The sequence below is a fragment of the Podarcis filfolensis genome (genome assembly GCF_964270895.1).
Source record: "Podarcis filfolensis genome assembly, chromosome: 4".
Taxonomy (NCBI): domain Eukaryota; kingdom Metazoa; phylum Chordata; class Lepidosauria; order Squamata; family Lacertidae; genus Podarcis; species Podarcis filfolensis.
This window is the reverse complement of record NC_139607.1, coordinates 92975091-92990214: the sequence shown is the minus strand read 5'-3', so window position 1 is coordinate 92990214 and position 15124 is coordinate 92975091. Positions and strand designations below refer to the sequence as shown.

The 15124-nt window shown below is 45.5% G+C and overlaps 1 protein-coding gene across 1 annotated transcript; it reads right to left on the bottom strand.

The window, feature by feature from the left end:
* Nucleotides 1–11173: 11173 nt before the first annotated feature.
* On the bottom strand, nt 11174–12079 carry LOC310761831 (taste receptor type 2 member 40-like; the record flags this gene model as incomplete). The annotated part of the gene is made up of 1 exon (XM_083612028.1): nt 11174–12079. One exon carries the CDS (start codon nt 12077–12079, stop codon nt 11174–11176), a length of 906 nt encoding a protein of 301 aa, XP_083468154.1.
* Between the last annotated feature and the right edge of the window lie 3045 nt (nt 12080–15124).

The following is a 15124-nucleotide window of genomic DNA, read 5'->3' as shown; positions in this document are numbered from 1 at the left end:
ACACACACACACTTATATACCACATATAATATCTATATATATCTATATATATATATATCGATATATAGATAGATGATAGATAGATAGATAGATAGATATAGATAGATAGATATGTATGTATGTATGTAAGCCATAGGTAAATGTATGGAAAGAATCAAAGAGCAAACTGTACATGGACAGCAACCTTTTTAGATCCTGGTCATTTCTAGAGGGATAGCCATGCTTGTGGTCAAACCCAGGAATAAAGAGATGAAGCACATAAAATAGACTGAACTCTGGCCACATTACTCCCTTCATGCTTAAAAATGTAAAGTATAATCATGCTCTGCAGTTTCTGTGGCTGCCAAATCACTGGGATTCATCACGTGCACAGGTGAAAATGCCTGAATCACGTACAATATCCATTTGTGTGCTATGTTCAGTCGGTAGAGTATGAGACTTTTAATCTCAGAGTCATGGGTACAAGTCATCCATTGGGCAAAAGATTCCTGCATTGCAGGGGGTTGGACTAGATGACCTTTGTGGTCCACTCCATCTCTACGATTCTATGATTCTATGTTCTCAATCCAGTGGCCCAGAGAATGGTGCAGATCTGAACGGCTGTAGCCTCATCCTATGTGCAATTGGCTTCACTGAACAAAAGCAGCAGGTTCAGTTAACCCACTGGCTGTTTCTTTGCCAGCCATAGTTCTGACAACAATATTCAGAAAATTGTTGTCTTTTTTTCTGGAAAGCCGCCAACATCAACCTCACTGAATGGAAAATCAAGATATTTGAAGCAGCCTTTAGTGCACTCATGCCCATATACACATCTTCACACGGAAGCATATGCACAGCACTGGGCCTTTGGCATTGTTGATTCACATGTGTGTGAGTGTGCAAGCACCCATACTTTATTCCTACATGTCTCTGGGTCAGGAGAGCAGGCTAAATATAAAGAAGCAAAGTTAGCTGCATGGGAAGTATATAATAAACTGCTAAAAACGTGGAACGCTGGTCTGAAACTTGATCTCCTCCCCCTGCTTAAGTCAGTTATTTATGGTGTTTGTGCAGATTTAATGATGTTTTTTTCCCTTGAAAATAAATACACAAAATCAGAGTCTCTCATCAATCCAGCTAAATCTACTCATCCTGCTTTTCAGCAGCACAATGACCTTTTCACGCTGTCTGAGTAATGTGTGCCTTACAACATTCGTAACTGATATAGATTGCTTGTTCTCTCCCTGCATGGTGGCCTCATGATTAATAGCACACTGAGAACTAGCTCCTTGCGCTCAATTCATCACCTGTCATAATTGTTCAGTGGTTAAATTATTATAAATCTGAGACTGTCCTGAGACTGGGAGGTTGACAGGGAAGCAGAGGGCAAGCATGTTCTCATGTTGTGTTCAAGACCTATAGCCTGACCCTCAGCTTTGCAATATGCTGGGGACATCTTAATACTGTTTCCAGTATTTTGCAGATTCAGACAACCAGTTGATACCACTTTCCTGTAAGTTCTCTCCCCCGCCCCCATTCAGTAAGTTGTGTTGAAAGGCCAGAGTAAAGGACCATATTTTTTGCAATTTTCATTGAGAAAATTCCTTCAAATTTGAAAATAAATGACCCGAAAGGTCCACCCCACATAACCTCATGTAGAATGAGTTTTGAGTGATGTATGAGTGATGTATGGAAGTGAGAGCTGGACCATCAAGAAGGCTGATCGCCGAAGAATTGATGCTTTTGAATTATGGTGCTGGAGGAGACTCTTGAGAGTCCCATGGACTGCAAGAAGATCAAACGTATCCATTCTTAGGGAAATCAGCCCTGCGTGCTCATTGGAAGGACAGATCGTGAAGTTGAGGCTCCAGTACTTTGGCCACCTCATGAGAAGCGAAGACTCCCTGGAAAAGACCCTGATGTTGGGAAAGATGGAGGGCACAAGGAGAAGGGGACGACAGAGGACGAGATGGCTGGACAGTGTTCTCGAAGCTACAAACATGAGCCTGACCAAACTGCGGGAGGCAGCGGAAGACAGGAGTGCCTGGCGTGCTCTGGTCCATGGGGTCACGAAGAGTCGGACACGACTAAACAACTAAACAACAACAACAACAACAACAAAGAATGAGTTTTGGAGACGAGCAAACACTTATAACCATTTGAAGTGGAAGGAACAACACGAGGAAGGGAGTTCTTGCTTTGATTTGATTGGCTCACATTTCGTTCGACTGCCATTTTAGAAAGAAGACTGCAAAGAGAGAACAAGTTAGAACTTAACAAAATTGTAAATGCAAGGAAGAGATTGGACACTGAATCATCACCCCGCCCACCGCCGGCCATGCAGTGCGAACCTATGTAAGTTTGCTGTAATCACCCAGCCGCTCTGTATGGTGACCTGCATTCAGAGAAAGGCATAAGCTGCTCAGAACCTGGGGAGGAGTTGCTGCACTAATTCTTGGCAGGGAGATGATTGTTGCCTTCTAGAAGTCAGAATGAGGCATCAGCATGGAGGTCAGCGCCATGCAAAAGTACCATCAGGAGTCCTGAATTAACTCTGCCAGTCTGTTTGCATAGTCCTGAACTTTCCTCTGCCTCTCCCTCCCAGTAAGCAATGAAGATTCACCTACAGTGGTACCTCGGGTTACATACACTTCAGGTTAAAGATGCTTCAGGTTACAGACTCCGCTAACCCAGAAATAGTACCTCGGGTTAAGAACTTTGCTTCAGGATGAGAACAGAAATCGTGCTCTGGCTGCGTGGCAGCAGCGGGAGGCCCCATTAGCTATAGTGGTGCTTCAGGTTAAGAACAGTTTCAGGTTAAGAATGGACCTCCAGAACGAATTAAGTTCTTAACCCAAGGTACCACTGTACTGGAAAACCAACATAGCTGCTTCCCTACACCTGTTGAGCTGATTCTAGAATAATACTAATACTAATACTACTACTAATAATAATAAAGGTGCAAATGCCTTGGTACTCAAACAACTTGGAACCCAAACACTGCAAACACGGAAGTAAGTGTTCCGGTTTGCAACCCCTTTTTGGAAGCTGAACATGCTCCGTTTTGAGTGTTACACTTCCGATTTGAGCGCCACGCTTCTGTTTTGAGTGTTACGCTGAGGTCTGTCTGTTTTTGTGGTTTTTTTGTTTTTTTGTTTTTGTGACTGTGTGGAACCCAGTTCAGCTTCTGATTGATTGATTGTGTGACTGCAGTACATTGTTTCTTGCTTTCATTTTATGGATCAATGGTCTCATTAGAGAGTAAAATTCATGTTAAATTGCTGTTTTAGGGGTTGTTTTTAAAAGTCTGGAATGGATTAATCCATTTTGGATTACTTTCTATGGGAAAATGCGCCTTGGTTTTGGAAGGCTTTGGTTTTGGAACAGACTTCCAGAACGGATTAAGTTTGAGAACCAAGCTATCACTGTAATAAAACACTGCACAGAAAGAATCACACCAGGATTACTTTTTCACAGTGTTTTATCCATGGGCATGTGTGCATCAGTAACACAGAGGGGGAAAGAGTCGTGAATGAACTGTACAAATTGAAAGTTGCGACAATCCACGAATGAACAGCACTCTATATAAATATTGGGGTTTTTTGTTTTTTAAAAAATGTGACTATGGGAAGTTTCTAAAGCATTGGTTCTGTTTTGCAAACAAGGCCAGGTGGTCCTGAACTCCGGGAAGATTCAGGAAGAAATTTGGATGGAGAGAAATGATTTTGCGAGCACCTCAGCTCTGTACAGCCCAAAGTAAATGCCTTTTGCATTCTTGATTGTATCAATCTAACACAGTGTATTTGATATCTAGCAAATCATTTTGAGTTCTATGGATGAATAAAAAAAATCCACCACAACCCACCCTCAAGACTGTATTCAACTAACTTCTACTCAGTGTAGATCCATTGAAATTAATGGACTCAACTTAGTACTGGCAATAAATTTCAGTGAACCTGCTCTGAGTAAGTGCTGCTTGAGTTCAACCCTCAAAATTGTACTCAAGTCCAAGTTCTTATTAAAAGTGTGACGCAGGAAATTAGCTTTTCTCAGCCAGCAGAGGGAGCACCATCGATGAGGAGGAAGACTTCTTGCTGGGCAAGTGCTAGATCACAATGCCACCTTTCTGCTATCATCATGTAATACATGAGCTTGGGAAACAGATATTTCCACAAAGCTATGAGATGAAAACATAGTTGAGTAAGACCATGAGTTCAGGGCAAAGTCCAACGCACCATCTGTTAGAGTGGGCTGGCAGAAGCTATTATTCTATGCCATGGAGTCCTTTTGCAGAATTATGGAAGCATATTTTTTTTTAAAAAAAAATACCCCTACAGCAATGCTTATGGAAAATGCACTGCAATCCTAATCCTGCCACAAAAGAAACTATTGTCCTAGTTCATGTTTCTCAGGATATTATATTAACTATCAATGAATTGCTACGTGGACATTCTGGTTGAGATAGTAATACAATGGTACCTAGGGTTACAGGCGCTTCAGGTTACAGATGCTTCAGGTTACAGACTCGGCTAACCCAGAAATAGTACCTTGGGTTAAGAACTTTGCTTCAGGATGAGAACAGAAATCGTGCTCCGGCGGCGTGGCGAGAGCAGGAGGCCCCATTAGCTAATGTGGTACCTCAGGTTAAGAACAGTTTCAGGTTAAGAATGGACCTCCAGAATGAATTAAGTTCTTAACCTGAGGTACTACTGTATTGTAAAGTGAAAGAGAAGGATATTAATATTCGTTGACCTGAAATGTTATAAGTGGGGAGTTGTAATGGAAAACCCTGATCCTTTGATGCCTTGCAGGATATCTTCAGAAGAAGAAAAGGCTAAGGAGTGAACCCAACACAAATCCGGATTGGGGTCCCTAAGGCGGTTGGGTGGCACCTTGTAAGCATCCTTACGGCAACTCCTGCAGCCAAGCTGGTGCCAAACATCTTGCTCTGCTTTCCTTCCCAGGACCTCCATACACACTGCCCAGGCTTGTGCCCTGGGGAGGTCAGTTGGTGCTGCTAATGCAATGGTTTGGCGTCACCCCCAGAAGCACATTCTGTTGTCTCTTGACACAGACAGCGGCGTAGCTAGCCGCTCAGGTGCCAGGTGTGGCGCGAGCCGCCCATGGGGGTGGGGCGTGCTGCGTGGAGCCTTTCCGTCACCTCCCCCTCAGCTGTAGGGCAGCTGAGGGTGAGGCTGTGGGCAGAAGCAAGCCCCATGCTGCCATTTCAGGCAGCGCAAAGCCTGCAGGAGCCCAAGCCACCACGTCACTCCCAGGAGAGACACGTGGCTCGGGCACGCTGCAGGCCCCACAGTAAGTGCCGGCCCCCGCAGTGTGGCGCCCAGTGCCAGCCGCATTTCGTTACATTTGTTAACTGAACTAAAAGGTTTCGTGAGCCCCCCCCTTTTTTGGGGGGAAACCCAAATATTTTTGTCATTTTGTCACCCCCCTCAGTGATGACACCCCGGGCAACCCGCCCCCCTTCCTCCGCCACTGGAGACAGACAGATGTTTTTTGGCTATATATCAATAAAAAACATATATCTTTAAAATAAATCTCCAACAGACCTTGGGAATTTGTTTATTTTGCACATTCCCTGGACTTTAAGCATGATCTCCAACAGGTTTTGGGTAACGTGCATATCTCAGGCACAGGCAAACTCAGCCCTCCAGATGTTTTGGGACTACAACTCCCACCATCCCAAGCTAACAGGACCAGTGGTCAGGGATGATGGGAGTCGTAGTCCCAAAACATGTGAAGGGCCAAGTTTGCCTATGCCTGGCATAACTCAACTGCATTTCGTGCCTTCGCCAGGCAATATGCACTTTCTCCAGTCAGTATGCCTAGTCTCTTGGTGCTGGAGGAGACTCTTGAGAGTCCCATGGACTGCAAGAAGATCAAACCTATCGTTTCTGAAGGAAATCAGCCCTGAGTGCTCACTGGAAGGACAGACCCTGAAGCTGAGGCTCCAATACTTTGGCCACCTCATGAGAAGAGAAGACTCCCTGGAAAAGACCCTGATGTTGGGAAAGATGGAGGGCACGAGGAGAAGGAGACGACAGAGAATGAGATGGTTGGATGGTGTTCTCGAAGCTACCAGCATGAGTTTGACCAAACTGCGGGGGGCAGTGGAAGACAGGAGTGCCTGGCGTGCTCTGGTCCATGGGGTCACGAAGAGTCAGACACGACTAAACGACTAAACAACAACATGCCTAGTCTTTAGGAAACTTTCCCCACATCACTTGTTGAGTAGTATGTAACCTGCACCTCACAGGTACTTCTTGCCCACTGCTTGGTCTTCTATGGTACAGACTTTTTATTTTATTTTTAACCACACAAAACATGCTGGTGGAATGGTTTGGCCCACACTTCTGTGCTTGCAACCATTGTCCTATATGCTCTTGCCCAGGAAAAGCATTTGTCCTGATTTCATTACAAATGCAACTTTACAGCGCCAGGAAAGTTCCATTGTGCTGACCTCATTTGATCAGATATATTTGGCTCGCGGCAGCCTTGAGTGGCTGCGCCATCCTACTCTAATGAGAAACTCATGATACCTAGGACGATATGTCAAATAATCCCTCCAGCAGCACCTTAACTAATGACCACTTGAAATTTTTGAGAAGGCCAGTGCACCAGCCAACCGTATCATTGTCTCTAACTAACTTGGTTTGATTAGCATCCCCTTGACTCTCTCCGGAGAGAAGCTTAAACTGATATTGCAAAATTAATGCATGGGTTGGGGATGGAAATATTAGCATGAAAAGGTGCTCCAGATGAATTATATTCAGCGGCTGCTCAAATTGTCAAGAGTCTTTCAAGATAGTGACAAATGAAGCAACCCGGTGTGCCTCAACCCCATCAAAGTAGGCAAGTTCAAAATAGATAGTACAATAAAATAATACAAAATAGATAGTGCTCTTTACCCTCATGTAGAATTAGAAAGGGACGCGGGTGGCGCTGTGGGTAAAACCTCAGTGCCTAGGACTTGCCGATCGTATGGTTGGCGGTTCAAATCCCCGCGGCGGGGTGAGCTCCCGTCTTTCGGTCCCAGCTCCTGCCCACCTAGCAGTTCAAAAGCACCCCTAAGTGCAAGTAGATAAATAGGTACCGCTTTATAGCGGGAAGGTAAACGGCGTTTCCGTGTGCTACACTGGTGCTGGCTCGCCAGAGCAGCTTCATCACGCTGGCCACGTGACCCGGAAGTGTCTCCGGACGGCGCTGGCCCCTGGCCTCTTAAGTGAGATGGGCGCACAACCCTAGAGTCGGACACGACTGGCCTGTACGGGCAGGGGTACCTTTACCTTTACCTAGAATTTTAGGACCCGCACAACTTTTTTAAAAACTGTTTTTAATGTTGCGTTTTAAATTCTTCCAATCTGCCATGGAACCTTAGGGTGAAGAGGAAGTAATAAATTATAATACATTATATCAAAATGTTCTATCTGAACGTTGCAAAACAGCCTCAGGTGCGCAGCCAATTGCCCCCACCCCTGTTTTACAGTGCAAGCCTACATGTGTCTACTCATATGTAAGTCCCATTGATTTCAATTGGTTGTATTCCTAGGTAAATATATAAAATGAGCCAGTCAGTGTGGTACAGTGGTTAGAGTGTTGGTCTAGGAATCGGGAGACCAGGGTTCAAGTCTCCACGCAGCAATGAAGCTGGCTGGGTGCCCTTGGGCTGGTCACTGTGTTTGAGAATAACCTACATTACAGGCTTGTTGTGGGGATTAAATGAGGAGGGGGAGAACCATGGACACCATCTTGAGCTCCTTGGGAAAGTGTGGGATATAAACACAATCAGTCAATCAATCAATCAATCAATCAAAAATACACATTATCCCATCTCCTGCCACACATTTCAGAAGATCTCCCCCACCCCAAATCCTTCCGCTTGATCCCCTTCATATAAAAGTCGGAGGCTTCTGCACATATATTATTATTATTCATTTCTCATGGAGCGTCTTCACAATACAAGAAAAACATACAGAACACCGTTGCAAATATAAAAACAGTAAAATTGAAAAACTATTAAAATAATAACTTGCAATCTATTTTCAAATGACTTCTGAATAACTCTCCTCTGCATATTCATATATTACACACACACACACATTTTTCTCTTTCTCGATTTTTCTTCTTTTCTTCTCTTTTTCCTTTCTCTCTTTTCCCCCTCCCCTTCCCCCGCTTCTAAGTTGTCCTGTATCTTATACACTCTCTCTTAGTTATTATTATTACTTTAATTACAACACACCTCTCTCTACTAATTTCCTTTTTGCGTGTATGTGTCTTTTGTATTTGATTATACTAATATAATTCCTAATGGATGGGGTAAGGTAATTAAGTATGTAATCGCATCTAATGAAATGTGTTGTTTTTGTCCCCGTTCACTTTCGGCTTTTCATTATGTAGGCACCTCCCCACCCCTTACAAAAAGAAGCGTGGTGAGACAATGCTAAGATGAGTGGGCCACGTGACAGTACAAAGGTGTTTCTTGAAGCTTCAACACACACACGCATATATGATATAAATGTGTCCTGTTGGATGAGGCCAAAGTCTCACCTAGTCCTGCATCCTATTAGGACAGTGATCAGGCAGATTTGGATGGGAAGCCTGCTAGCACTATATGAGTGACAGCTCTCTTTCCCTGCTTTTGATTCTCAGCAACAGATATAAACCAGGTGTCGGGGTCTGGGTGAGGAATGAGCAAGGAATTTGGTCCTTTTTCAAAGCGGTTTGTGAAGCAGTTTTAGTGAGCAAAAAGTGTGTACAAAAATATGCAGTTTAGATTTTTACAAGGGACACAGGTGGCGCTGTAGTCTAAACCACCGAGCCTCTTGCTCTTGCCAATCAGAAGGTCGGCGGTTCGAATCCAAACGACGGGGTGAGCTCCCGTTGCTCTGTCCCAGTTCCTGCCAACCTAGCAATTTGAAAGCACGCCAGTGCAAGTAGATAAATAGGTACCGCTGCGGCAGGAAGGTAAACGGCGTTTCCATGAGCTCTGGCACTCATTACAGTGTCCCTTAACAAACTACAGCTGCCAGAATTCTTTGGGGAAAATCTATGACTGCTTACAGTGGTATCATAGTGCTTTGGGGGATGTGGATGCCACTGTGGTCTAAACCACCGAGCCTCTTGGGCTTGCCGATTGGAAGGTTGGCAGTTCAAATCCCTGTGACGGAGTGAGCTCCCATTGCTCTGTCCCAGCTCCTGCCAACCTAGCAGTTCGAAAGCACGCCAATGCAAGTATATAAACAGGTATTGCTGCGACCGGGAGGTAAATGGCCTTTCCATGCACTCTGGTTTCTGTCACAGTGTCCCGTTGCACCAGAAGCAGTTTAGTCCTGCTGGCCACATGACCCGGAAAGCTGTCTGTGGACAAACGCCAGCTCCCTCGGCCTGAAAGCGAGATGAGAACCATAATCTCATAGTCTCCTTTGACTGGACTTAACCATCCAGGGGTCCTTTACCTTTGTAACTAGATTTTTCTATATATATATAAAATATGCATATATTGCTGACAAATGCGCTGGGAATGCATATTTTGCTTTTCACAAGGATCTATTTTTATGTATGAAGTCATAGAGTCATACAACCGTAGAGTTGGAAATCCATACAAAATCTCTAATTGTGGACTTTTCATCTGCACAGACCAGGATGAAACAGACCTGTGAATGAACTCTGGTGAAATGGAAACGGTGTGGTATTAGTTGCTCAGCCAGTCCATAGGCTCTGTAGCTACAGGTGGAAGTAACCCAGAAGCTGGTGCACCTGGCAAAGCTATAGCTATGCACCTGCTATTTATCTAAGAACAGGAAGCAGCCTCGAAATAATATTGCAGTCTCTTTAGATGCAAATCTGGGGAGCACTTCACTCTGGAATCCACACCCTGCCTTAGACAAATTGTAACATCCTTCTTCAACCCAACAGTAACAACATTTGACTAATCGCTCCATAGTAATATGCCCAGGAGCTCAACTTCTGTTTGATCTGCTTACATGCAGCCAGTTAAGGCTGGCACTGCCCCACCAATCTCAGTCCACTTTCAGCCAGTTCGCTTTTGTCAGCAAAATTCAGGGTTATGGTGGAAGACTGTATCTGCATGGCAGAGAACCTGCTCTTCATGTAGAGCCTTGCATTAACATTCCCCTGGCATCTCCCGCTAAAGCCTTCAAAAGAATGGTAGCCAATCAGTGTAGACAGTACTGTGGTCAGACTTGTAGAAGACAGCTTCCTTGGATTTTTTTTTATTTAGACTTAAAATCAATTTTTTTTAAATGCACAGGCTAGTTATTTGGATCAGAGTTCTGGTTTTGCTTACAATAACTGCAGCAACCATTTAATATATCTAGCTGATATAAATAATTTTCACTCTCTAAATACAATAAATGATTTTGTGTTTTTGTAAAAAGCCCTCTAGGGACGTGGGTGGCGCTGTGGGTTAAACCACAGAGCCTAGGACTTGCCGATCAGAAGGTCGGCGATTCGAATCCCCGCGACGGGGTGAGCTCCCGTTGCTCGGTCCCTGCTCCTGCCAACCTAGCAGTTCGAAAGCACAAAGTGCAAGTAGATAAATAGGTACCACTCCGGCGGGAAGGTAAATGGCATTTCCGTGTGCTGCTCTGCTTCGCCAGAAGCAGTTTAGTCATGCTGGCCACATGACCCGGAAGCTGTACACCGGCTCCCTTGGCCAGTAAAGCGAGATGAGCGCCACAACCCCAAAGTCGGTCACGACTGGACCTAATGGTCAGGGGTCCCTTTACCCTTACCTAAAAAGCCCTCTATCCAAAGCATCCCTTATTGGCCAATATTGCTTTTGGGGGAAAACGAACCTGCTTTTAAAAAATGTGAATGAGAACCAATGTGGTGTAGTGGTTGGAGTGTCAAATTAGGACCTGGGAGACCAGGGTTCAAATCGTCCACTCAGCCATGAAGCTCACTGGGTAACCATGGGCCAGTCACTGCCTCTGAGCCTAACCTAACTCACAGGTTGCTATGAAGATAAAACTGGAGACACCACCTTGAGCTTGATGGAGAACAGGTGGGATATAAATGCAAAAGAAAAGGAAAAAATAAAAAACTATACAACTGCACATTTGTAGGCACACTTAAAAAGAAGCAGTTTTCCTTCCTCAAATTCTTTTTGGCCCCAGTTCCCACCAAAGCAGCTGATTCTGTCTTTATGGATCACCTAACAGCATTTCATGTAAAATAGCATGTTTTTGAGTGCCAGCTTCAGTCTACCATTCAGGAGAATCAAAAGAATGGAATGGATCGAAGGACACACAGCAATCACCAGTGAACAGATATAATCTTTCCATCTGCTCCTTGCTTGGCAGGAAGGCATTCCTACAAGCATCTCGGCCACAAAGCTGCAGATGTAGAGCATCAGGAAAGAGATCAGAGATTTAATGGCGGTGATGTGAGCGTCAGTCCTCAGGTCCTTGTTGTCCGCCGCACCGTGTCTCATCTCCTTGGTGTGTCTCCACAGAGATGCAATGAGCAAGGTGGATGATGCTACAAAGAACAGAAGCGGGATGACTGCCAATGTCAAGAACATGAGGAAACCCTTGAAGTAGGAGATGGTCCCGACGGGGCTGTCAAAGGTGGCGTTTCTCAGAAAGCTCCTGGTTGAGTTGCAGAGGTGGCCACTATAATCCATCCAGATGAAAGGGAGGGAAGAGATCAAAGAGACCAGCACCGAACCCAGCAGAATCTGCGGAACCATCCTGACGATTCTCAGCTTGATTAGCAGAAAGTACCGCTGGGTGAAAGTGCTGATCTTGGCACAGTAGAACATGCTGAGGCACGCAGCAAACCAGAGGCAAGCTGTGCTGGCCAAAACCAGGAGGACATAGTGGACTCTGATCACTTCCCACTGGTACATCTTCGGTAAGAGGGAAGCGTGCAGGATGGTTCCCTGGAGAAGAAGCCGAGATGAACAGAGGCAGAGCAGGATGACGTCGCAAGTGGGCAGCTTTTTCCTTTTCGCCCAGTCTGTGTAGCCAACGGCCACAATGAACGCACTGGCAGCCATGCCCACAGCGCCCTGGCTCACGATTATGACTTGGAAGGTTTTATGAACAGAATCTGACATCCTTGCACTCACCTTTGCCTGGATTTCTGCCTTGGTGATATATCCACAGACAATCAGCGATTTGGACAATCCTGTCAAAGATCTTCAGGGGTAGCATGTAGCTCTGATCATGTTCAGAAACAGTAGACAGGGCAATGTGAAGTATTGGTATTACCTGGTTCCATCAGTCCTACAGCCTTCCATTCTTTTGGGATCCAGCCAGAGCACATGCATTGTCCACACCAAAATTCTCATTCTCCTGGTCCAGGAAGTCGCCTGAAATCTATACTGTGTGTTTTATTCTGGTGTTGTTTCAGGGCATGCAAATGATTGGTGTGATTTCCAATTTGGCTTTAATCCCAGCCTTTCTCCTGAACATACATTTGCAAGATGCATCTGCTCAAACACATCTCTTTCACCCCTTCCTGCTGTCCATTCTCTTCTTATAGTCATACTTTAGAGTCTAAGATCTTCAGGGCTACAAACTATGTGTGTGTTTTTTCTTATGCTATAAAATAGGAAGGGTTGAGAATACTCCTCCTTCATGATCCCATTTGCAGCCCATCGAAAATTGGTATGTGTGTGTTGGGCTGTTTTCAGTGTCAGTGGGTGTATGATTATAGGGAGGAAACTTATCAGAGGAACTCCTTTGGGCTGGTGACTGATCTATCGGGCCCCCCCCCCCACCGGTACTCTGTTCCTGGGGGGCATCCTTTCTTTACCCTGACCAACTTTTCCTCCAAAATATCATTTGGGCCATTGGGGGACGGGGAGATATGGTGAACTCATCAGAGATGCAAGGGAACTCTGGTAAATTTCAGGCCCTCCTCCCTTCCCTCCAAAAATATTTGCAGTTCTTGAAAGGGAAGAGGGAGTTTTGTACACTCCTGCCCATGCAAAAAAATAAAAATAAAATAAAATAAACCAGCCCATGCGTTCAAAAATTTGGCCAGACCTACTGGTGGAGATAAAATTGAGCGCTGATGTTACTGTGGGGGCTGCTTTGACCCAGGGAACCAGGCAGAGGGCCTTCTCAGTAGTGGCGCCCTCCCTGTGGAACGCCCTCCCATCGGATGTCAAAGAGATAAACAACTACCTGATATTTAGAAGACATCTGAAGGCAGCCCTGTTCAGGGAAGTTTTTAATGTGTGACATTTTAATGTATTTTTAATCTTTGTTGGAAGCCGCCCAGAGTGGCTGGGGAGATCAAGCCAGACGGGCGGGGGTACAAATATATTATTATTATCATCATCATCATCTGCCTGCCAGAAGGGACTATGTAGGCCAGTGGTGGCCAAACTTGGCCCTCCAGCTATTTGGGACTACAATTCCCATCATCCCTGACCAGCTAGGGATGATGGGAGTTGAGGTCCAAAAATAGCTGGAGGGCCAAGTTTGGCCACCACTGGTGTAGGCAAACAGGCGTGATGGTTGTGTTATACCTCCAATTCCAGAGGCAATAGACCTCTGAACACCAGCTGATAGAAATCAGAAGTTGTGAGAGGGCTGTAGCACTCGGAACATAAGAAAAGCCCTACTAGATCAGGCCAAAGGCCCACCTGGTCCAGCATCCTGTTCTTAGAGTGGCCAACCAAATGCCTGTGGGAAACCAGGGGGCAGAACAGGAGCACAAGAACAACACTCTCCCCACCAGCAGTTCCCAGCAACTTGTATTTGCAAGCATTGCTTCCTCCAGTTCAACTGGGGGGACAGAGCATGATTATCATGGCTAGTAACCAAGGATAGCCCTCTCCCCTGGTACAGTGGTACCTCGGGTTAAGTACTTAATTCGTTCCGGAGGTCTGTTCTTAACCTGAAACTGTTCTTAACCTGAAGCACCACTTTAGCTAATGGGGCCTCCTGCTGCCGCCGCACCGCAGAAGCATGATTTCTGTTCTCATCCTGAAGCAAAGTTCTTAACCTGAAGCACTATTTCTGGGTTAGCAGAGTCTGGAACCTGAAGCGTATGCAACCTGAAGCGTATGTAACCCAAGGTACCACTGTACTTTGTCTCACCCTCATTCAAAGCCATCTAGGTGAAGGGGTGAAGACGGGAACAAATCAATGAATGCTCCCCTCTGCTATCCCGAGCCCTGTTGGTGTCATCACCCATGTGCAAGTGGATGAATGCCTGCCATCACTTTCACCAAGTCATGCTGCTCACACATGTTGCAAGGAGTATTTGCCTGGGCCAGGTCCTGACCGCAGTGAGGAGTTGCAGAACCAGGCCCTTGCTGTGTTTTTCTTGGGGGAGTTGGGTGTGGCCTGGCAGGTGTGGCCAGATCAAGAGATGTGCAGCAACTGGAAACAAGCCCAAGAGGAGTATATAAGGCCAGTGTTTTGCCCTGGTTCTTTGCCACAGCAATGTGGTTTATACTCTGTTGTTGACAGAGTTGTTCCTGATCCTGCTTTAGTGCTCCTGTCCTTGCTCCTGTTCCAGTTTCTGTTCCTGGGTTCTGTTCTGTTCCTCATCGAGTTTCCATCCTCCATTGAACTGCTACCATTGTTACCATCCATACCTTGGTCCTGGTGTGTCGGGTCTGGATGGCGGCCACCTACAACCCGGACAGTGACACATGTTGGGTGGCTTTTGAGTTCCTTGCAGATCCTTGGATTTAATGGAAGTTGTGGCTCAACTCCATCAATGTCTCATGCATTCATTCCCTGGGGAAAGCAAGACTGGCAAAAGTCAAGAGGATGACAAGAGAGAGAATGGAATGGGGAGAGTCATTCATGGCATATAAGGGAGGAGAACAAGTAATTTTCACACAGAGTACAATTAAAACTATTGGACTCGCTGTCACAAGATGTGATGGTGGCTCAGGTGGCTTCAAAAAGATGTTAGGCAAATTCATGGATGTTATGGAGTTGAAAACCTGCCCCAATGCCCTGGGGGCAATTCAGATTCTCCCTACTCCCTTCCATACTCCCTTCCATCCAAACCTAAACACACACACACACATATCATGGGATGGGACAACTATTGCTTAACCCCCTGCCCCAAGTCACTGCTGAGCATTTTTTAATCCACCTTTCCCTTTATTTCCCCCCTTTTAAAATGGCAT